The following is a 23,970-nucleotide window of genomic DNA, read 5'->3' as shown; positions in this document are numbered from 1 at the left end:
TGTTCTGGTGCAAGCAGACTCTGCTGTCTGAGCCAGTGACAGGCTGTGGTGATGGGGAAGTGCAGGGGTGACACTTTTATAGTGGAGGTGCTCAGGACCCATAGGGTCTAGTGCAGGGAGTGTGCAAGGGGGAAGAGGCTGCAGGTGGGGATAGGAGTGCTGGGAGATGTGGTTTCTCTGCCCTGGATCCTTCCTGGGGAGAGGAGCAGAATCAGTCCCCTCAGCTCCCCATCCCCCCAACCCCCACCCCCACCCCGGTGACATTCAGTGATGCAGAGGCCTGAGGTCAGTTGAGAGCCCTAAGAACATCGAGAATCCCAAGAACAGCTGGGTTTTTCGTCTCTGCCCAGCTCCAGCGCTGGGTGAAGCAGGGGTTGGGGGTGGGCCTGGGGCTCTCTCAGGCCCCCCTCTTCCTCCTAACTCCAAACCAGGGTGTTGTTCGTCCTGGGACAGGGGTGAGGCTGGGGGCCCTACATTCACGATTCAGTTGGTGGCAAGGAGCAGGCCCAAGGCCTGGGCACCAGGGGTTTTACCCTGGTCCCCACCTGGCACGAGCTGATTGTCATTCCGAGAAGCTCTAGTGGGGAGGGACTGGCCCCATCTCCATGCCCTTTGCTGGATCCAGAGGGCAGCAGAGATTCTTGGGAGGGCCTTGGGTTGACAAGGAGGACTCTGTTTGGAGAGGTTTCCTGAGTGTTCTGGGAGCTTCTGGATCAGCGTGGGGTGAACCTTGAAGGCTGCTCACCCTGGAGTCCTCTGAGTTGGTCTGCAGAGAAGCCACCATCTTGGCATAGAAGTGGCCGCCAGAGCCTGTTGACCCTCCATGAGGGGGTTCAGCTGGCCCCACCAGCTTCTCCTGGGGCCAGCTTCTTCAGGGACAACCTTCCACGTGATGGTGGCTGGATGCTGTCAAAGAGCTGGGGCTCGCTGGACCTTTCTTCTTTTCCCTGGATGTCTTGGCTTGTTCTCTGTGGCCCAGGGAAGGACAGAGTGGCCAGGCCAGGGTGCTGAGGATGGAAGAGGCCTGCTGGGAGCCTATCCCAGATAGGTAGGGTTGGCTGTCCCTTCTGCAGTCAGTGTGCTGCCACCCCGAGACATAGGCAGCTGAGGCTCAGGATGGGGTGTGGTGAACTATTGGGGAACCAGAACCCAGGAAGAGTCCTCACACCCACTCGTGGAGCAGCACAGCCCTTGCCCTCTGCAGGGATGGCTCAGGTGCGTGGGCTGCAGTCAGAGCAAGAGGGGACAACAGGCCAAAAGGTGAGCTGGGGGAGGGGTTGGGCTGGAACCCATCACACAAGCATACAATCTGGAAGTTAGACGGGTCTTGCTACCTCAAGTAAGGGGGCCAGTTGTCTGTCTGTCTGCCTGTCTGTGTCTCCTGTGTTCACTAGGGGAGATGGTGGCCTGACCTAGCCCATTCCTCACAGCCAGGAGGGTAGAAAGGGTGACCCAGACAGAGCTGAGTCCCAGAATGAACCTCCGAAGAGCCAGAGCACAGATGATAGCCAGTCTCCACCTCCACTGAACTCAAGAGAGGGGGAAGTCCGCTGAAACTGCAGGAGGCAGAACTGAGGTTAGATAGCAAGAAGGAATTCCTGATGGTGAGGGGTCCTGAGCACTAGATCAGGAGGCCAAGGGAGAGGGTGAAACCTCTTTTGAAGCCCCCCTCCAATTTCCCCTTGGGAAATATTTGCACAGGAGGGCAGCCCACACACCCCGTGGTTCTCATTGAGGGCACACCCAAATTTAGGGGGAGAGGTCTTTGTACCCTAAAGCCTCCCCCAAGAATTGCCTCCCCATGGGTGTCCAAGATGGACTTGACTTTGGGGCAGATCAGGCCTGCCCCTCACAGCTGCGTGGACCTGTGGCCCCTGAATCCCACCTCCTCAGCCCCCAGCCTGGCCGCTGAGAAGAGGCCTCCCCTTTACCACAACTGCCAGGACACCGTGGGGCTGACACCCGGGGGAGGCTAGCGCCTCCACTTCTGGAATTTGGGGCTGCTCCTTTCTCTGAAAAGGAGGGGATCTGGCTGCAAGAGGGTCAGGAGGAGGGAAAGGCGCCGCAGGAGGTGTAAGCAGAGGTCCTTGTGGGAGCCTGGAGAGCAGCCGAGGCCTGGGGGATGAGTGGGGTGGCCTAGAAGTGGAGTCCTCGATGAAGAGTGGCTCTGCCTTCCCCAGGGTGGGGTGGAGGGACCGGTGTGAGCCCTCCCCGCCTGATGGGGGCAGGGGGGAGGGGGGTAGGGAACGGGAGGGGACCGGGATCAGGACGTCCCGCCACAGGAGGCACCGTGCCCGCCACCAGCTGGGCCAGTGGGCGGGGCACCGCGTGTCCCCGCACGTTCTCTCGTGTGCAGGCGGGAAGCTGGGGCCGCGGGTGGCGCGTCGGGCGCGTAAGGCTGTGCTGGGAGCCGTTCCAGTGTGGCCGGCAGGCGGGCTTCGGGGCGAGGGTGGGGGACGGGGGAGGGCCAGTCCGGCCGCGGAGGGCCGCGGCGTCATGATCTGGCTCCGGCCCGGCCTTCCGTGACCCCCGCCCGGCCTTTGGTTACTGCACTCTGAGTCTGGAGTTTCCCTCTGGGTCCTTTCTTGGGGCCCCCCGGGGAGCGGGTGCCATCAGGCTGGGCCCGGGCCTGTGGGGCTCCGCGGGGTGGAGGGCCCGCGGGCCGGACCTGGTGCGAGGGGGTGGGGCTCTCTTTGCGGGTCAGGGAGTGGCTCCGTGGGGAAGCGCTGGGGTTGCGCGGGGCTGCGGGGAGCCCAGGACTGCGCGGCGCGGGGGCGGGGCCGGGGGCGGGGCCGTGGGGCCTGGCTCCCACTCGTGCTCTGCCTGGACGCGGGCCGCCGCCGGAGGGCTGTTTGGGTCGGAGGTCAGCAGCAATGGCCGACCCCGGGGGCTTCTGCAGCTGGAGCCTGCGTGAGGAGCAGAGAACAGAAGGCAAGTGGAAAGGGGAAAAAGAAACAAAAAAGGAGACATTTTCAGAATCCTCCTGGGTGTGAAGTCTGCCCTAGAGCCCTATATCCTGAGCTGGATGAGATTGAGACCATGGCACAGATGGGTAAACTGAGGCCTGGTGCTCCCTCCTCCAGAGCACTACCTGTAGGGGCCACACTCTCCCAAGGCCTGCTGCGGCTTTCTTTGGTATCTGTTTCATTTTTAATATTCTCATACCAAAACCCAGTGCCGTTGAGTCGATTCCGACTCAGGGACCCTAGAGGACAGAGTAGAACTGCCCGGTAGAGTTTCCAAGAAGCGCCTGGCAGATTCAAACTGCCGACCCTTTGGTTAGTAGCCGCAGCACTTAAGCACCAGGCCATCAGGATTTTGCAAATTTCTCTATAATATACCCATGTTTGCATTAATATGAAATGTTCTGATGTTGTCTCCCATCAGTTAAGTGCTCTGGGTTTATCTTTTAGCTTCACATGCCCATGGCACACTGGAAGCTGTGTGTGAACGCCACTATCCCCCATTACCCTTTCCCATGCCTGGCCTCCCTGGCGCCCCTTCCAGACATTTTTACTCTACCCACTCCCTGAGTCAGATGAAAAACTGAGCCCAGTTGGGGAGGTGGTGGACAGGGGGTGTAGCTGAGGGTCCCTCCCAATCTTCAACAGCCCCTGACCTTGGGTCTGGGAAAGCCCCTACTGGTGGGCGCCTTCTATGGTCACCCCCAGTCCACCCTAGGGTGGGCAATGGTTTCTCACCTGCTGGTGATGGCTGTGTCAGATGCTGGGGTCGCGCCTTGGAGTCTACTGGGGGGCTGCTGGGCTGCGGCAGGTGTGGACATTCGAATGCTGATGGGACGGGGAATCCGGCTCCGGGTGGCTGCCGCCCTACTAGCCTTCCTGGGCACTGTAGGCTCAGAGGCAGGGGTGTCCTCCTCGGAGCCCGTGCCGGAAAGTGTCTCAGAAGCACGACGTTGCTCCTCACTGGAGGAGGACGAAGCCCCTGATGCCAGGCGCAGCAGCAGCCGGCCTTGCCTCTTCTCCATCACTAGCCGGGCCAGGTCCTGCTGTGGCCGTGCCCTCTTGCTCCACCGCTCTTTGGCCGACAGTGAGCCCGAGGGCTCTGAGCCTGTGTCCTCCTCAGACAGCAGGACAGGGATACGGCTCCTCAGACGTGGGCCTGGCCGGGCCTGGCGGCTGGGAGAGATCGTGGCCAGTTTCTCAGGGCCTGCCTCCAGCGGGGATACTGGGACTGCCCTATCAGCCAGGGCTGGGCCATTGGGCAGTGAGTCCACAGCCACCTCTGAGGGACTGTCCCTGGGAGGGCCGTACAGGGCACAGCTCTCTGTCTCGGCCCCATCCAGTCCTGACAGGGTGATGCCATTCTCCAGGGGCACCGGGGCCCCCTCCTGTGCAGCATCCCCATCAGAGGGCACCCCCAGGCCCAGCTCAACCCGAGTGCCGAGCTCCTCAGGTGGTAAGGCCTGCCCACCGGAAGACATAACGTTAAGGTGGGTTTTCTCTGCAATGTGTACAAAGGTCCTCTCAACTTTGGTGAAGGGTGAGGAGGTGACGGCCACTCCCACTGCCCCTGTGGTCACCGTCCCAACCCCTGGCCCTATACCGGGCCCAGGGGGCTTGGGCTCAGACTTGAGGACAGAGGACAGGGTGCCTGGCTCAGACACATCCAGCTGGCTGCCAGTGGGCTGGGGCCGTTCGTGCTGAGGAGTGAGGGCAGCCAGAGTGCCCAGATCGGGCTCAGGGGCCAGGTCGGCAGTGACAGGTGACTTCTTCATGTCACCAGGGGAGACAAGCACCAGCGTTTTGGAGCCCTCCTCAGGCTCTAGGTCCCCGTCGGCCACGGAGGCCCGGCCCCTGGACTCCTTCTGATCATCGGCCAGCAGTGTGGATGGGGCACCCTCCTGGCTCCGGTCAGTGCTTCTTTCGGTCCCCTCACTGCTAGAGCTACTGCGAGGCCCCAGCACCTCCTCCAGAGCCACTGCCTCCTCCTCCTCTTCCTCCTCTTCCTCTTCCTCCTCTTCTTCCTCCTCTTCCTCATCCTCTTCCTCCTCTTCTTCTTCCTCTTCCTCCTCCTCTTCCTCTTCCTCCTTCCCATTGGCCTGAGGCTGAAAGGGAGCCAGAGGGACCTGGGGGGTAGTGAGCAATGTGTGCGAGAAGCCCACCCTCCGGACCCTGTTGAGCAGCCGTGCCCGCTCACGGTAATCAGAGAGATCTCTCTTGAAGTCCTGGTAGGGCAGGTTCAGAGGCACAGCTCGTGGGAGACCGTTCACCTCAAACGGGGGCGCCACGGAGAATACCTGCAAGGAGCACACACAGGGGCCCGCTGAGGTCTTCCACCCTCCTGGGCCTAAGAGGGCCTCGACTGCTCCCCCAAGCAGGAGACCCACATGCCCCGGGGTGCCTACTAGTCTCTAAGCTTCAGGAGGGTAGGGATAGGGCCTGCTTTCTTCACTGCTGTATCCCCAGAGCCTCGAATGGTCCCTGACACCTAGTACCAGGAACACCAGTTGCTGTCATGTCATCTCTGACTGATGGTAAACCCATGTGTTCAGAGTAGACCTGCACTTCATAGGGTTTTCAGTGGCTGATTTTTCAGAAGTAGATCAGCAGGGTCTTTTTCCATGACACCTCTGGGTGGACTCGAGTGCCTAACCTCTCAGTTAGCAGCTGAGCGTGTTAATTGTACCACCCAGGGGCTCCTTAAGGACCTCCAAACTCATTGCCGTGGAGTTGACATTAACTCATGGCGACCCCATGTATGTCAGAGTAGAACTGTGCTCCATGATAGTTTTCAGTGACTGACTTTTTGGAAGTAGATCTCCAGGCCTTTCTTCTATGGCACTGCTGGGTAGGTCCAAAGCTCCAACCCTTTGGAGGTGAGCAGCCAAGCGCAGTAACCATTTGCACCACCCAGGAACTCAACACCTAGCAAGTGCTCAATACATCTCTGACGAATGACTATGGCCATGCTCCAGGTCCCCTGAGGTGCCAGGCCCTGATCCTGGTGGCTGTTCTGTCTCTCTGCCCTCTCCATTTTCCCATTCCTCACTGTGTGTGCCCCCAACCCTAGAGTCAACCCCAGAGAAAACAGCAGACCCCTAAAGTCAACAGCAGAAAGTGAGAACCAGAAGGCACCACTGATGCCATTTAGCTCAACCCTCCCATTTTGCAGATGTGGAAATGGAGCCCAGAGAGAGGCAGCAGAATGTCTGGGTCACTTCCTGAGATGCCTGGGCTTGGACTGGCCCACAGCTGGCCAGCCCCTCACTACCTCCTCACAAGCCCTCCAGAACCTGTGTCTGATAAGGGCAAAGTCAGGGCCATCTTCCATCCCCCGAAGGTGCAGGCTGGGCCCCCTGGAGTTCCGGACCTTGTGCCCCCTCTTGGCCTTGCTGACAGGAATTTGTCCCGCCCTGTACAGGTATATTTTGAGTCCCCACCTGGAGTAAATTTCCTCTTTCAAGCAGAGCCCAGTGCAGTGTGATGGCCAGACCTGTTCTTGGTTTTCTAGACTTCAGCCACATCCCTTAGCCTCCTTCTGTCTAGACTAGAAGGGGCTGCCCGCTTTATCACGACCTCAGCTGCTGTGTCTTCTTTACCTTCCTGATCCATCCTCTGCTCCACCCTCTTCAATCCACAAACAGCCCCAGACACCACAATGCACTGGGCACCATCAGGGCTGACACGGTTTTGCTGCTGGCTAGGTTGGTAGTTTCTATCTGACAGTGTCCAGCACTTTGTTAGCCTTTTGGAACACACTAGGCCTTTGTCTTCCCGAACTAGCAGAGCATAGCCCACCCAGACCAGGAGCCCCAGATTCATCGTGTCATCTCCTCCACCTTCATGTCCATCCAGGCTCTCAGAGAGTCTTCTCAAGTATCCCCTTAAACATCTGTGTCTGCTAACTACCAGCCCCATGGGCATAGCCTTGTCCTACCTGGTGGTTAGCGGTGGTTTTCAGCAGCTGGTTCTCTCCAGTTCTGCACTGCCAATCCATGCTTCCTATGGCTGCTCAGTGGTCTTCCTGAAACTTAAATCTGGTCCCATCTCTCTGTTCCACACCTGCACTGGCCCCCACAGTCCTCAGAAACAGTTTCAAGTCCTTGGCTTGGCACAAGAGCACCCTCCCATACACAGCCACCTCATGATCTGGCCCCTTCCGTCTGCTTCAGCCTCACTTCTTGTAGCATGCCATGGTCCCCCAGCCTATGCTCCAGCAGATGCTCTGATACCACCAGCACTTCCCTGGACCCATCATGCCATTGCACACTTCTGGCCTTTGCCCAGGCAATTTCCTCTGCCTGGGGTCCCTCCTTTCTCCTCTGTTCACAGGATAACCCCGTACTCTTCCTCCAAGACCCAGCTCCAACAGCTCTTCTCCAGCAAAGCCTGGTGTACTGTCCATCTTCCTGTCCACTGCCAAGCAGGCTTTGTTACTCTTCCCTTTCTACTTGTTTCCCACATCCTCCATCAGAGAGCCTGCCGCTTTCTATCTGTGTGTGCTTACATGGTTCTCTCTTCTACTAAACACAGAGCCTCTTGAGGGTGGAGGCCATGTTTTTTTTTCATTCATTCATTCTCGTATGTCTCTTGTCCCAACCACCAGATGAACCAGATTTCAGATCAAGACAGACATGATCCTCGTTTTCATGGAGTGTGCATTCTCTATATCAGGCAAATGAAATGGGGATAATGCACACTCCACAAAGGTTGTGAGCATAAATGAGGTAGTATAAACAATGGAAGGAGCCCTGGTGGCACAGTCGTTAAGTGCTTGGCTGCTAACTGAAAGGCTGGTGGCTTGAACCCACTAGCCACTCCACAGGAGAAAGATGTGGCAGTCTACTTCTTGAAAGCTTACAGCCTTGGAAATCCTATGGGGCAGTTCTACTCTGTTCTATAGGGCCTCTGTGAGTTGGAATCAACTTGAAAGCAACAGGTTTGGTTTTGGTTTTATAAGCAATGGGCCTGGCATATAGCAGCTGCTCAATGAATGTTAGTTCCCTTCCACCCCACTGCCACCTCCTGCTTCTGCACTACTTGAAGATCACTTCCCCTCCCCACTCCCAGAAAAGCCTGGATGCCAAACCTCTGGGGAATATGGTGGTGGGAAAAGGGGACTCTGTCAGTTGAGGTCTCTGTGCAAAGTCAGCCTAAAGGCCAGTACAGGGAAAGAAAGCAATCTCCAAGGGTGAGGGTCAGACCCAGGCAGCGAATTCTCCCCTCCCGAGCTGCCATAATCTCCATTAGTATCACAGCATCATGAGCATTTGTTTGGGGGGGGGGTCGGGGGAAGAGGATGAAGCAAGACAGGGTAGCATCAGACCTGGTAGGACCCCAGCAGACCCTGTTTGAGTGAGGCAGGTGAAGGTCCTTAGAACTTTGTCCTCTTCTCACCCAGGCTAGAAGGCCCCAGCAATTGTTTTCTTTTTCAACACCATTCATTCATTCACAAACACTGAGCACTGACTCTGTGCCAGCCAGTGTGCTGGGGCACTTTGCCACATCTAGTTATCATGTTAAGGCTAGAGAAATCAGCTATGCAGAGTCGGAGCGGGGTGCTGTGAGTTCCTTGGTGAGTAAGGACCATGGGGTAGGTGCTGGCATTGAAGGTCAGGGACAGACAGACACAGAGCTCTGATCATGTCTGTCTCCTGTCCAGATCAGAACCATCCATCCAACACCAGGCACATCCTACACCCTAGGGATGTCCTTTGACCCCACCAGGTCATCTGCTCTCAGCAGAACCTCTGCCTGCTTTCCCAATCCCATCTCTGACACTGTTCTCACAGGCATCCCTATTAGAACCACCCTCCCCTCTGCCCTCCAATCAGGCCCTGGATCTCTCTGGAAAAACTCTACCAGATGAGAGCAGGAACCAGACAAGGATGCCCTTTATCACCACCCTTATTCAACATTGCCCTGGAGGTCCTAGCCAGAGCAATTAGGCTACATAAAGAAATAAAGGGCATCCAGATGGGTAAGAAAGAATAAAAAGTATCTCTATTTGCAGATGACATGGTCTTATTCACAGAAAACCCTAAAGAATCCTCAAGAAAACTACTGAAACTAATAGAAGAGCTCAGCAGAGGACCAGGATACAAAATAAACATACGAAAATCAGCTGGATTCCTCTACACCAACAAAAAGAACATCGAGGAAGAAATCATCAAATCAATACCATTTACAGTAGCCCCCAAGAAGATAAAACACTTAGGAATAAATCTTACCAGAGATGTAAAGACCTGTACAAAGGAAACTACAAGACACTACTGCAAGAAACCAAAAGAGACCTACATAAGTGGAAAAATATACCTTGCTCATGGATAGGAAGACTCAACATTGTAAAAATGTCTATTCTTCCAAAAGTGATCTATAGATACAATGCATTTCCAATCCAAATTCCAATGACATTTTTTTATTAACTTTTATTGAGCTTCAAGTGAACGTTTACAAATCAAGTCAGTCTGTCACATATAAGTTTATATACACCTTACTCCATACTCCCACTTGCTCTCCCCCTAATGAGTCAGCCCTTCCAGTCTCTCCTTTCGTGACAATTTTGCCAGCTTCCAACTCTCTCTATCCTGCCATCCCCCCTCCAGACAGTAGATGCCAACACAGTCTCAAGTGTCCACCTGATATAATTAGCTCACTCTTCATCAGCATCTCTCTCCTACCCACTGTCCAGTCCCTTTCATGTCTGATGAGTTGTCTTGGGGAATGGTTCCTGTCCTGTGCCAACAGAAGGTTTGGGGACCATGACCGCCAGGATTCCTCTAGTCTCAGTCAGACCATTAAGTATGGTCTTTTTATGAGAATTTGGGGTCTGCATCCCACTGATCTCCTGCTCCCTCAGGGGTTCTCTGTTGTGCTCCCTGTCAGAGCAGTCATCGATTGTGGCCGGGCACCAACTAGTTCTTCTGATCTCAGGATGATGTAGGTGTCTGGTTCATGTGGCCCTTTCTGTCTCTTGGGCTCTTAGTTGTCGTGTGACCTTGGTGTTCTTCATTCTCCTTTGCTCCAGCTGGGTTGAGACCAATTGATGCATCTTAGATGGCTGCTTTTTAGAATTTAAGACCCCAGACGCCACATTTCAAAGTGGGATGCAGAATGTTTTCATAATGGAATTATTTTGCCAATTGACTTAGAAGTCCCCTTAAACCATGGTCCCCAAACCCCCGCCCTTGCTCCGCTGACCTTTGAAGCATTCATTTTATCCCGGAAACTTCTTTGCTTTTGGTCCAGTCCAGTTGAGCTGACCTTCCATGTATTGAGTGTTGTCCTTCCCTTCACCTAAAGCAGTTCTTATCTACTAATTAATCAGTAAAAAACCAATGACATTTTTTAATGAGATGGAGAAACAAATTACCAACTTCATGTGGAAGGGAAAGAGGCCCTGGATAAATAAAGCATTACTGAAAAAGAAGAACAAAGTGGGAGGCCTCACACTACCTGATTTTAGAACATATTATACCTCCACAGTAGTCAAAACAGCCTGGTACTGGTACAGAAACAGATACATAGACCAATGGAACAGAATTGAGAATCCAGACATAAATCCATCCACATATGAGCAGCTGATATTTGGCAAAGGCCCAAAGTCAGTTAAATTCGGAAAAGATAGTCTGTTTAACAAATGGTGCTAGCATAACTGGTTATCCATCTGCAAAAAAATGAAACAAGACCCATACCTCACACCATGCACAAAAACTAACTCAAAATGGATCAAAGACCTAAATATAAAATCTAAAATGATAAAGATCATGGAAGAAAAAATAGGGACAACGCTAGGAGCCCTAATACATGGCATAAACAGTATACAAAACATTACTAACAATGCAGAAGAAAAACTAGATAACTGAGAACTCCTAAAAATCAAACACCTATGCGTATCCAAAGACTTCAACAAAAGAGTAAAAAGATTACCTACAGACTGGGAAAAAGTGTTTAGCTATGACATTTCCAATCAGTGTCTGATCTCTAAAATCTACATGATACTGCAAAAACTCAACTACAAAAAGACAACCAATTAAAAAATGGGCAAAGGATATGAACAGGCACTTCACTAAAGAAGACATTCAGGTAGCTAACAGATACATGAGAAAATGCTCACAATCATTAGCCATTAGAGAAATGCAAATCAAAACTATCATGAGATTCCATCTCACTCTAACAAGGCTGGCATTAATCCAAAAAACACAAAATAATAAATGTTCGAGAGGTTGTGGAGAGACTGGAACACTTACTTATGCATTGCTGGTGGGAATGTAAAATGGTACAACCACTTTGGAAATTGATTTGGCGCTTCCTTAAAAAGCTAGAAATAGAACTACCATACGATCCAGCAATCCCATTCCTTGGAATATATCCTAGAGAAATAAGAGCCTTTACACGAACAGGTATATGCACTCCCATGTTCATTGCAGCACTGTTTACAAGAGCAAAAGATGGAAGCAACCAAGGTACCCATCAAAGGATGAATGGATAAATAAATTATGGTATATTCACACAATGGAATACTACGCACTGATAAAGAACAACGATGAATCCGTGAACATGGGGGAATCTGGAAGGCATTATGCTTAGTGAAATTAGTCAGTTGCAAAAGAACAAATATTGTGAGACCACTATTATAAGAGCTTGAAAAATAGCTTAAACAGAGGAGAAAATATTCTTTGATGGTTATGAGAGTGGGGAGGAAGGGAGGGAGAGGGGTTTTCACTAACTAGATAGTGGGTAAGAACTATTTTAGGTGAAGGGAAAGACAATACACAATACAGGAGAGTTCAGCACAACTGGACTAAACCAACCCCAAAGAAGTTTCCTGAATAAACTGAATGCTTCGAAGGCCAGTGTAGCAGGGGCGGAGGTTTGGGGACCATGGTTTCAGAGGACATCCAAGTCAACTGGCATAATCTGTCAAGAAAACATTCTTCATCCCACTTTGGACAGTGGTGTCTGGGGTCTTAAATGCTAGCAAGCAGCCAGCTAAGGAGCATCAATTGGTCTCACCCCACCTGGAGCAAAGGAGAATGAAGAACACCAAAGACACAAGGTAATTATGAGCCCAAGAGACAGAAAGGGCCACATAAACCACAGACTACATCAGCCTCAGACCCAAAGAACTAGACGGTGCCTGGCTACAACCGATAACTGCCCTGACAGGGAACACAAAAGAGAACCCCTGAAGGAGCAGGAGAGTAGTGGGATGCAGACCTCAAATTCTCATAAACAGACCATACTTAATGGTCTGACTGAGGCTAGAAGGACCCCAGAGGTCATGGTCCCCAGACCTTCTGTTAGCCCAAGAAAGGAACCGTTCCCGAAGCCAACTCTTCAGACAGGGATTGGACTGGTCTACGGGACAGAAAATGATACTGGTGAAGAGTGAGCTTCTTAGATCAAGAAGACACATGAGACTATGTGGGCAGCTTCTGTCTGGAGAGGAGATGAGGAAGCAGAGGCGGTCAGAAGCTGGCCAAATGGACACAAAAATAGAGAGTAGGGAAAGGAGTATGCTGTCTCATTAGGGGGAGAGCAATTAGGAGTATATAGCAAGGTGTATATAAATTTTTGTATGAGAGATTAACTTGATTTGTAACCTTTCACTTAAAGTACAATAAAAATTAAAAAAAAAACTGTACCAGAGGATGGACCTTCTTGTCCATGGTGCCACATTGGGTGGGTGATTATAGCTGGAACCTCCTCTCCTTCCATCTTAAAGTCCTCGCCTCCCCTTATCAAGAAGGGAGTGAAGTGAGAAGAGCTGAGACTCAGTTATCAGTCATAATATCATACTGGGAAACTGAGGCCTGCAGATAGGCACTGACTTGGGCCACATCAACCAGTGTGGTCCAGACCCCAGAACTCTCTCCATTGCCTCGCTGGCCTCCCATTCTTTTCCATACAGGGAAACCTGGGTCCCTGTATTGTTTGGCAGGAAGGGCCTCAAATCTCACAGTGAGGACAGCTTTGCCCCAAGATTCACCAGGATGACGTCCCAACCTGCCCCATGCTGGATTTTGTTTCCAAGTCCCTCTGCCCTGCCACCATCTGGCTCCATGTTGGGGGAGGGGCAGGACCTGGTTCCTCCCTGCTCAGGTGGTGTGAAGTCCTCCTTACCCCTCTTCCAGCTTCTTCTGAACGCCTAAGCCTAAAGAGTTACTCATCCATTTGCCCATTTGATCTTGCGTTCATTCACTCAGGTGGTGATCACTAGACACCCTCTGTGTGTCTGGCCCCATCAGTCTGGGGACAGCATGGGAGAGGGACAGCAGTGACCCCGCCCATCCCAGCTCCTCTGAGCGAAGCCACTGTGCTGGGTGTCAGCCCAGGGAAGTCTGAAAGTCTGGGGGAGCTCGCACCTTCTTCCCCCCTCCCCGGGCAGTGACCCTTTATGATTCCCATTTGCTTGCTGTGGCTCTCAAGTCTGGCTGGGCACAGGATGATCTAGGGGGGACTTTTTATCAGTACAGAGCCCTGGGCCCTACCCTCCTCCCCCGGATTCTGGCGGTTTTAAAGTTCCCTGGTGATTTGGTTGCCAGGTGGTAGATGCCAGGTGTGGTAAGGGTTGGATCATGGGGGCTGGGGGACCAGTTATCCAAGCTGGGGCACTCAGAGAGAAGGAAAGCACCAGCCCTCCTCTCCCCCACTGAGCGCAGTCCATCGGCTTCAGAGTACAGCCTAAGTGGGTGTTTATTTTGGAAGCAGGAAAAGTAGAGGAAGGCATGGGCCTGACCTTGATCTTTCCCTGCCACCAACAAAACTGGGCTCTTCTTAGCCTTGGGGGCCGAGACAGGGCCTCCTCAGACTGAAAAAAAAAAAACAAAAAAACAAACAGACACTAGGACAGATTATTCCACACAGCCTATCCCCAGCGACCACACAGGGTACACCAGGCCACTTCCCCTGCTTGAACCCCAGCCAAGCCCAGACACTGGGCACTGCTTATCGCCCACAGTCACAAGGTCAGAGAAAGGGACTAGGAGGGGCTGAATGACAAAAGCAGGAGGGTGGGGCCTGTCACCACCCCTCCCCCACTGGCTGGGTGAGGGATGGGGGTTGGGCTTCCCGCTTCTCACAGCAGTTCCTCCCCTCCTGCCTCCTCTTCCCTCAGAAACTTCAGTGCCCAGCTCCCACCTCCCCTCTGTGGAGCTCCTGAGAAAAGATATGGACAGTATTGCCTTGTCAGCTCCTCGTCCACCATCACCTTCCCCAGTTTCTTCACCTATCTTTGTCTGGGTCTCCACTCCTAAAGCACCTCTGCCAAGCCAAGAGCCCTCCCTTCCCTCCTCCACCCACACCCAGGGCAGTGCCTCCCACCCTGGGCGCTCTGGCCTGTGCCAGTCACCTGGGCCAGCTGGGCAGAAGGGGTGAAGTGACCCGGGCAGGCGGCTGCCTACCCTAGTTCTGTGCAGAACCTCTTATACTTGACCCCCAGAGCTCAGTGTCCGTAGCATCTCCCAGAATAAGGAGTTGACAGTGTTGGGAGGCATTCTAAACACCCTTGGGTTTAGGAAATACAGCCATAGCTTCTCCTCTTGAGCCATACTTGCTCTAGGCCCCAAGGAAAGAATTGCCTTCCTCCATTAGCACTGTGGCAGCAGAGCTGCAGGGGTGTGGGGATAGGGAGTGGAGGACACAGAGAGGGGAACCCCTTCTCGCCTGACAGCTTGGCCTCTGGCAGCTCCTTCCTGACCCTGGTAGCCCTGACCAGGGGCCTCCTCTGCCTTTCTCCCTTCCTGTTTCTCCTTCCATCCCTGCCACCTCTGCATTCTCTCTCTCTCAGAAGTCTGCAATTCTCTCCTTAATGTCCCACTCCTCTCACTGGCCTAGTTCTTTCCTCAACCCTTATTCTATCCCTGCATCCCTCAGGATATGCACAATCAGACATTCTCACTGATCCCCCTCAACAGGCCACTGTCCCCAATGACGCACGGGGCAGGGGGCAGGCCAGGGCTACCTCAAATCATGGCAGGGTGGCAGAGAAGACCCCAATCACAGGACTATCTAGCCTCCTGGCTCTCCACCCCCACCACACAGTTGTCCTCAGTAAACTGAAGGCCCATAGATGGCTCATAGTGGGCCCACCTCTCCTCCCTCCCATCCACCTCAACACACTAGTTGTCAGTTTGGAGTCAGGATGGCAGCCCAGCAGAGACGAAGGGACCCAGAGACCAGAGTCCACCCCAAACCCCCCTTCGGATGGAAGCAGGCAGACAGCAGGGTAAGGGTTGCTCAAGTCCAACTAGGCCGAAGGCACCTGGGGTCCCCTCCCCCCAACCTGCCTGGGTGACACCTACCGCCTGGGGTGGGGGTAGGGCTGGATCCATTGACCCGGAACTTACTCGCCTTACCCCTCTTTCAGCATCAGACTAGCCTCTGTCCTATGCCCAACTGGGTGACCACAGAGTTGGAGTCTGCGTTGAGTGGTGGGGAGACAAGGGGGCCGGTGAAAGAAAGCAGGCGGAGGCGCGGGTTCCTGGAAGGCGTCTTTAATCAGGATTTGGTAGTACACAAGCTCTCCGGATTGTCTGCATTAACTTACAGGGATTTAAAAAGGCACAAGATCCCTCGCACAACGACGCGTGGCGGCGGGGCGCCCTCCACCCCCTCCCGTGCGCGGCCGTGTGCGCGTGGGTGCGTGTCTGTGTCCCACCCCCGTGGCGGCGCCGCGCGCGTGTGAGTGTCGGTTTCAAGTGTTGGGTTTGTACAGTACTCGCAGTCTAGGGGCGGGGGGCTCAGTGCATGCTTTTTTTTACCCGGGCCCGGCCCCCCGCCCCCACCGCGACGCCGCTATGTACACTAAGGAGGACGCACCCCGGAGAGAGAGAGAGGAGGAAAAAAAAGCGTCCCATCTTTGTGTGTGTGTGGTTTTGAGTTTTTCGTGCATGCTTACGCTGACCGGGGTCGGGGAATAGTGCAAGCGTATAATACAGTAGTATTATTGCAGTACAAAAAGGGACAGAGAAAGGATTTATGATGGGAGGGGGAGGCTCAGGAACAAACCGACTGGGAATCGGGATCTCCGCGGCGGGGGGGGGGGGGGGGCGGGCATCCTCCCGCTAATCCCCTTCCCAGCCCTTTCTTCCCCTCCACCCGGATTAGGGAGCTTCTCCTGACACCGGTACGGGGGTGCCCAAGACCCTGGGCCACTGGGCTGAGGGTCCCCATCCCACCACTCTGATCTTTCGGAGGGCAGAGCCAGCCCCTCTCCAAGCTCAATAGGTCAGCTCCAAGAGCCCCGAACCCCACCCCTCTCCCCCAGGGAAGCCCCTCCAAATGGGGGAAGGGTCGACGGAGCAAGTGCAAAGGAAGCAGATGTTGGTCCCTGAGTTTTATTTTCGGGGGTGGGGGGGGAAGACCTGGAAGTGGGGATACGTTTGGGGACCCCCAGGGCCCTCAGTGGTGGAGCGGGGTGGGGCAGGGGATACGGACGCTGGGCAAGGGCAAAGAGGGGGTGTTGGGTGGGTCTGAGAGACCTAGGCTCAAAGCTTTGCTCCCGCTCAACTGCAGGCTCTTTGGCATCCAGTTGCAAGGCCAATTATTTGGGGCAAGGGGCAGCCCTGTCGGTGTCGAGGTAACAGGAACCAGGAGTGAGGCGACCGGGGCCTTTCAAGCCTGGAGAATTAGCCAACCACCCCCAGCTCCCCTCCTCTGCACCTCTGCCCAGGAAACAGTCTAAGGGGGAGCCCCCACCCCAGTCCCCGCTCAGCCCTGGGGCCAGAGACCCTGCGGCAGCGAACCCGCAAAGCGAAAAGCAAACGCTACGGAGCGCGAGGGGGGCGGGGGCGGCGGGAGCGCTAACCCAAGTTCAGGACTTTAGCAGCAGGCAGCTCCGCGGGGGCGGGGGCGGGGGCTGAAGTCCCCTCGGGTCGGCGACTGAGGCGGAGCGCCCGGGAGGGACGTTTGGACGACGCGTGGAGCGGGTCCCGGGGGCGGGTAGCTTAGAGGCGGGTAGGTACCCTGGTCGCGCCGCGTAGCAGCTTGTTAAAAAGACTGAACGTACATTCGTGGTGCCAAGGCCGCGGGGCAGGGGTGTGGGGGAGAATCCTGGGGGTGGGGACGGGGTTTAAAGCGGTGGTTGGGCCCGGTTACAGTTATAAACCTGCGGGAGGTTCCTGGAAACGCGGCCTTTGTGCTCTCCTGGGCCGGGGGTTGCTAGTTTGCTGTTGGGAAAGTGGACGAAGTGTGCGCACAGCTACGAAGTGGGTGTGTGGGGAGCGAGGGGCGGCTAGCGGGTGGCAAGGTGAACTCCACCCCCATAGCCTCTGCCAAGCAGAAGAGACGATTAGTGGTGGGACCGACAGCAGAGCCGAGGGGAAGGAGAGGTCTAGGAAGGTACCCGTAGTCCTTTGGGCTTCATATCCCGTCTTTCCCCACCCAGTCTCAACTCTTCACTTGGCGGGGAGAGGGCGGCGCAGCTCAGAGTAAGCCTGGGCTGGGAAGCCCACTGGGGAACCGTTGAGATATTTGAGGGATGTGGCCCTCACGCTGGGAGCCTCTCCCTTAGGGAGAAAGATGCTTTAAGATTTTCAGAGGCAGACTCCACCAGCCCCAGCCCCAGGAGGCACACCTGTCCTTAGTGGGAATAATGTGAATTTTGGGGACATGCCCCCAAATTAAGGACAAGGAATTTCCACACTCCTTGATACCAAGGAGTGCCCACTGGGATAGGCTGATTCCTGCCCCTTGGGTTGGGAATGCCCCAGCTCTAAGTGGAGTTTGGGGAAGGGTGGGATGGGGTGGTGTTCAGGCCCTTCTTCAAGTCTATGCTTCCATCCCCAGGTACCAAATCAACTCTAGGATAGCAGAGGTTACAGCATTCCTGTGCCCCCACAGCAAAAGGCCCCACCCCCCACTGGAGCCACAACCTCCCTAAGCATGGTCCCCACCCTTAGCCACCCAAATAGATACTTTGACACCCATCCTTCTGCCTACCCCAGTGGCCCAGACTCCTCCCACCACTGCCTTAGGAGACACCACCATCCCTCCCCAGAAAAAGGGACCTTAGCAGGGCGGAGGAGAGAGAAAGTGAAGGAAGGGCCAGACCTCCACAGACGGGACCACTGGCTTTTCCTGGGATTTGAAGGGCCTGTTCCTCTTGGGGAAACCCTGGTGGTGTAGTGTTTAAGTGCTAAGGCTGTGAACCATAAGGGTTGGCAGTTCGATTCCGCCAGGCGCTCCTTGGAAACTCTGTGGGGCAGTTCTACTCTGTCTTATAGGGTCGCTATGAGTCGGAATCGACTCCACGGCACTGGGTTTGGTTTTTTTGGTTGGAGGGGGCAAGGGTTAATGTGCCAGGCATGGCTCAGAGGTGCCATCATCTTCCCCACCCACTGGGCAGGGCTATGTCCATTTTCCCCAAAACTGAGAATGCAAAGGGAGATTTTTGGGTTAGGATGTTAGTTGGGATAAGAGTACAGAGCAGTTATTGCTGTGACCCAAGCTGCCTTGAGTGCATGTAGGATGTATATTAATTACTGGGAATTTAATAGAGCGTTTTTTTTTCACTGACCCCAGGTCCTCAGAACACACCCTGTCCCACCAAGAAAACACTGAACAAGTCCACTGGGCCAGCGTTCAAGCACGCACATCACGAGTTCACCATGCATGCAGACATACATGACACACGGCCCCACTGACCCTGAGCTGCCTCCCCTAAGAAGCCCGCCTGGTTTGAGTTCCTGGGGAAGAGTACTGCAGCCCATGGGGCTGTGTCATTCTGAAAAAGACAGATTGTGTGGGGAGTTCTCAGGCTCACAGAGGTTGCAAACTCACAGCTCGGGGGCCACCTCTTCTGTAAATGGCTTTGTTTGGTTCACACAATGATTTTTTTAAATTGTTTTTGAGAAAAAGTTGGGAGATTTCACATAAAAATTGGAAGATAGTGGCAACAATTTGTTGAGCTGAGGACTGCGGGGCAGAGTCCCCTGTTTAGCACAGTCCCTGAACTTACAGATTCCTTACACTGCTTGACTCCAGCTGCATGAGTTGGTGACACCCAGCTCAAATTCCTAGGGTCAGTGCTCAATGATACAATAAACTGCCCTGCCTGTAAGCCTGACCCCTAGGACCGCACCAGCACCACCATGGCAGGTTTTGAGCACCTGCTTTCTCCCTGTAACTCTCACTCTGTCCCCCTAATGCCCAGAGCTGCTGAGTCATGCTCGGGGATATGGGATTGAGAAGTTGGGGGGTCTCCGGAGATACAGGGCCCAGCCATTTCAGTCACCCCCAGTACTCTGGAATGACCCCACCTGGACACCACTACCAAGGTGGGAGTGAGAAGGAAGAAAGTGCAGCTCACAGACAAACCCCTCTTCCTAGTAGAGCAGGAGGGGCCTACCAGAAAGGGCAATAAATAAAAGACTAAACACCTTTCAAAATCCTATCCAACAAGTTCTCAGTTCTTCGGCATTGACAGGTATTTTATGTGTTCTTGTAAGTTAAATATTATGATTAATCTGTTAAATGCAAGGATCTACTTCATAGGCTGGAGCCCTGATGGTGAAGTGGTTAAGAGCTTGGCTGCTAACCAAAAGGTCGGCAGTTCGAATCCACCAGCTGCTCTTTGGAAACCCTATGGGGCAGTTCTACTCTGTCCTGTAGGGTCGCTATGAGTTGGAATCCACTCCACCGCAATGGGTTCGGGTGCCTCATAGGCTATGAGTTAACTTTGTAAAGTGCTTAGATCACTGCCTGGCACCTAATAAGTGCTATGTGCCGGTGCCTGTTAAATAAAGTAATACATAAAATAATTGGAAGCCATCACTCTACGCAGGGTGTGACTATAAAGTACGGAGACACCATTTGCAAAGTGTAACAAGTGAGTGCTCTTTTCAGAGCTGACACCTTGAGGAGGCTGTGCGCTTCCCCCAAGCAGGGTATCATTATTTCTGGAAACATTCTGGCCTCCTCTTTGGGAAACCCTTTAGGAAAAAAGAGGCTGACAGCACTACAGGGTCACAACTTCCCTGCCAAGCCTGGGAACTAGAACTAACAGCTCTCAAACCATGCAAAGCTCTGCCGAGCTTCACATGAACTTGGTCCAACACACTTGGCTCCCCATGACCTAAGCTGTTTCTAAAAATCAAAGCCACCCTCGAAAAATAATATTATCAAGATTGCCTCCTATTAGCTCAGAGTGCTACGGCTTATAAACCATTCCTCTACCACGGAGGATACACAAAAGAATGTCCCCCAAGGGACAAGATGTTTTGAACCATGGCCTATTGATTGGAATAAGCTCAGTTACTCTCCCACAGGTATCGGTTCTGGGGTGTGTGTGGGTGTGGGTGTGGGTGTGGGTGTGTGTGGGTGTGGGTGTGTGTGTGTTTGAAAATCCAGCCATCTTTGGATTGCCTAGCAGGATTCCCTACTTCCAAAGACTTTGGAAATGATAATATGTATTTAATGCTAAAATGAGGCTGAAGCAAGTGCCATCATCTTTGATAAGTCACAAGGCACTTTGGGATCTTAGAGTACCTAAGGGTTCTGTTGGCGCTGTATTGGGGTTGGGTGGTGGAACCCTTTGAAAGGAAATCCCAGGTAATGGAGTGCTTGGTTTCATCTAACCCCAGACAGCAGGGGCCCTGTCCCCACTGCTGCTGACTTGGGGGGCAGCTGGTGGTGGGCAGATACTCCCCTTCACTTCACCCTCTGCCCCTACCTGGGAAGGATGGGAAGAGGGACAGAGGGACAGAGGGAAGGGGGTGTGGAGGGGCAGTGCCGAAATGACAGAGGTGGGGTCTGTTCATCGCCACCCCCTCGCCTTTGTGCTTTTGTTTTCTGGCCTTTCTCCAAGGGTCTACCCAGACCCTTCCTCTACCTTCTGCCTAGGCAGGTGAGGAATCACCCCAAACAGCCTACAGGGCAATTGAGGCTTGGGCTTGGGGAGGGACAAAAGTGAGCAGTTGGGATAGGAGTGGGGAGCTTGAGAATTACGACCCCAGTCTGGCTTTCATGGCCAGATGGGAAGGTGCTCTTGGCCCAGATATCCTCAAAAAACAGATTTTGGAGAAAGGAGGCTGCTGGGAATGGGAATAGCTTATGTGGATGAGCCAGGCCACAATGTCAGTCACCCATGAGGACAGCTCGACTCCAGGGCATTGCCCACCAGTTATGGCACCCCCAGGTTCAGTCAGGGGCCCTGAAGCCTCTATCCTAACCAGAGACAGCTGGGGAGGTGAGGAGCCCTGGAGTTGGGAGGGAGGTAGAGAGAAGAACCAGGGTGAGAGCAGGTCATAGGAAACTACTAAGGACTGCACAGACATCTTTCTGGTTCCTTAACACACACACACCCATGCACACATGTACACACACACGCATAGGGCAACAGCACTGTGTAACTTCAGGGGATGCCAATCACATTGGGGTCTATATAAATGATACTCCCTGGAATTGATCAGTGCACAGCCTGAGCATCCATTCATGGTTACCCTGCCACATGCACAAACGGTCATGCATAAGCACACGCATATAAGTGTACATGTATGCACACAAGCACACACCTGAACACAGGCACAATCTCACTGCTATAAATATTTCTGCAAATATTCAGGCCCCCTGCCCCCCTTCCTTTCCTACATAGGCACTGCCCTTCCTGGCACCTTCTTCACCACACTCAATTCCCCGGGGCTGACACGGGCAGGAATGAATAAACAGAACCTGGTGGGGCGGGGGGTCCCTGTAGTGACAGGTTGGGGGCTGAGAGATGGGCAGAAAAGGCATGAGCAATCTGGCACCATGACCACCCACCCACCTCACCATCTGACCTGCTGCCCTGTGCCCTGTCTTCACCATGGCCCCTGGGGCTGACTGGCTTGGCTGAGCACCGGCATAAAGAGTGACACATTGAGAGGGGCAGTGGTGGGGCTGGTGCTGTTTGGGATTTCTGAGACACCTGTATTGCTGCTGAGCTCAGAGGTCTTGCCTCATCCTTGGCAGCCACCCTCTCTGCCACTGCTTCTAGACTAAGTCCCTCACCCCTAGGCTCCAACCCACGTTAAGAAGCAGCACCCAGGTCTCTGCTCATCCATCCTCAGCTCCTGAGGAGCTGGGGCCAGGAACCAACCCCACCAGCGGATGATGGCATCTATCCTTACAGTGGACTGAGCCCCAGAGATATTGGGCCCTGCAGCCAGTCTGCTGGGGTGAGATATGGGAGACAGGCACTCTGTCCTCTGGGAAAGGCTCACACTTGGTCACAGGTACCACCCCACCATCTCTGAGTGTGGAGACACTCCTTGCTGGAGGGGCCATCACAGAGCCCCTCCCCCATCCCATCACCCCAAATGAGGCTGGCCAGATCCCCATCACATGCACAAGGCCATGTGCCCTGTCCCATGCCTCATGCTGATTAGACAGACATGCTGCATTGGGTGGGGAGGAGGTCCTGGCCTCCTGCCACCCCCTCAGGGCCTGGACAGGCCTCAGTCAAGCCAAGAGATCACAGATTAAACAGAACAAACCCTTGTCAGACTGACTCCAGCCGGCACACCTGTCTCCCTGACACCTTGGTTTTCACTGAACCCTGGACCCACTGGTGGCTCCAGCTGAGTGCTCTTGTCCTGTCCACCAACTGCACCACGGTCCCACCCCTCTCTGCACCATTTGGCTGGCTCCAAGCCAAGGGAGGACGGCGGAGGGGGAGGGAATGAGACTCTGGTGGGGGTGGGGATGTTACAGTACTGTGGGCCAACGTTATGGGGGGTGTATTGCATGATGGGGTGGGCTGGAGTGTGTGAGTGTGTGATTATTGCGTCCTGGGAAGGAACCATGGTCTCTGTCTGCTCCCCACCCCCCCCACCTGCCCCCTCCAGGAGGGGGGGGGCCCAGCCTAGGTCTTGTGGGTGAACCGGGCCCACACCTGTTGCAGTTGGGACCGGGAGATGCGGAGCACCGAGGGCACGAGTCTGTGGTTGCCGGCGGCGAGAGGCGCGTGGCGCCGGTGGGGCGCCCGCACGGGGCTGCTCTCGGCCGAGCGGCTGCGCTGAATGAGGGAGCCGGAGGAGCCCGAGGAGCCGCCGCCGCCGGGGTGAGGGTAATGCTCGGTCTCCAGCGTGGAGGAGGAGAACACGGAGGACGCCAGTCGTCGCAGGGGGCTGTACCGCGGGAGGGAGTGCCCCGAGAGTCTGTCCTCCTCCAACTGAAAGAGACCAAGAGAGTGGAGGGAAAAGAGGCATCAGGCACAGACTGGACAGCTCCGTCTCGGGGGCCACCCACCGCTCACAGCCCCCGCGGCGCCGGCATCTCCGGCAGGCTGGCAGGGTCCGGCAGGGGCAGCAGGGAGTGGGGTGCAGAATATTGGCCGTCCTGCCTGAGAACCTAGGATCGAGCCTCCAGTGCCCTTCCCCCTTCTCTTCTCTGGCACTCCTCAGCCATGGTCTCCTTACAGAGACCGTGGTCACGCACCTCCTCCAGGAAGCCTTCTTAGCTTGGGCTTAGTCCTACCTAGATGGGGGTTCACTCTAGGCTGGGGAACCCTCCCCCTCAGGAAGGCACTCTGCAACTGTTCTTTGCCATGTGTTGGCAGATGTGCGTGGCCTGTCTCTCTGACTAGACGCCATGCTCCTCATCGGGTCTAGAGAACACCAGCTGCCTTGGCACCAAACACAGGGCATGTCAGGGCCTCAGGGCCAAACTCTGAAGTCTGATTGCTCATTTGAATCCCAGTTCCACCACTTACTACCTGGGTGAACTTGAATAAATTACCTTAAGCATTCTGTGCCTCAGTTCGGGAGAAAGATGTGGCAGTCTGCTCCGGTAAGGTTTACAGCCTTGGAAACCCCATGGAGCAGTTCTGCTCTGTCCTATAGGGACACTTTGAGTGGAAACTGACTCAACGTCAATGGGTTTTTTTTTTTTTTTTTTTGGTCTGTGCCTCAGCTTCCTTATCTGTAAAATGGGTGTAACCATGGTACCCACCTCAGAGGGTTGTTAGTGTTAGATGTGGCAATATACAGTGTCCTTAGAGCAGTACCTGCCATGGAGTAAATGCTAT

At 54.3% G+C, this 23,970-nt stretch overlaps 1 protein-coding gene across 1 annotated transcript in view; it reads right to left on the bottom strand.

Moving 5' to 3' along the window:
• Positions 1-2,494: 2,494 nt before the first annotated feature.
• Positions 2,495-23,970, bottom strand: part of TTBK1 (tau tubulin kinase 1) — a 46,201-nt gene continuing 24,725 nt past the window's right edge. The window contains exons 13-14 of the mRNA XM_064294540.1: positions 3,702-5,260; positions 2,495-2,906 (exon numbers count right to left, since the gene is read on the bottom strand). Coding sequence (XP_064150610.1) covers positions 2,495-2,906; positions 3,702-5,260 — 1,971 coding nt within the window. The remainder of the gene's footprint in view (positions 2,907-3,701; positions 5,261-23,970) is intronic.

This window comes from Loxodonta africana, chromosome 1 (genome assembly GCF_030014295.1).
Source record: "Loxodonta africana isolate mLoxAfr1 chromosome 1, mLoxAfr1.hap2, whole genome shotgun sequence".
NCBI classification, from domain to species: Eukaryota; Metazoa; Chordata; class Mammalia; order Proboscidea; family Elephantidae; genus Loxodonta; species Loxodonta africana.
Note: the sequence above shows the minus strand (reverse complement) of the source record. Positions and strands in the feature narration are given on the sequence as shown.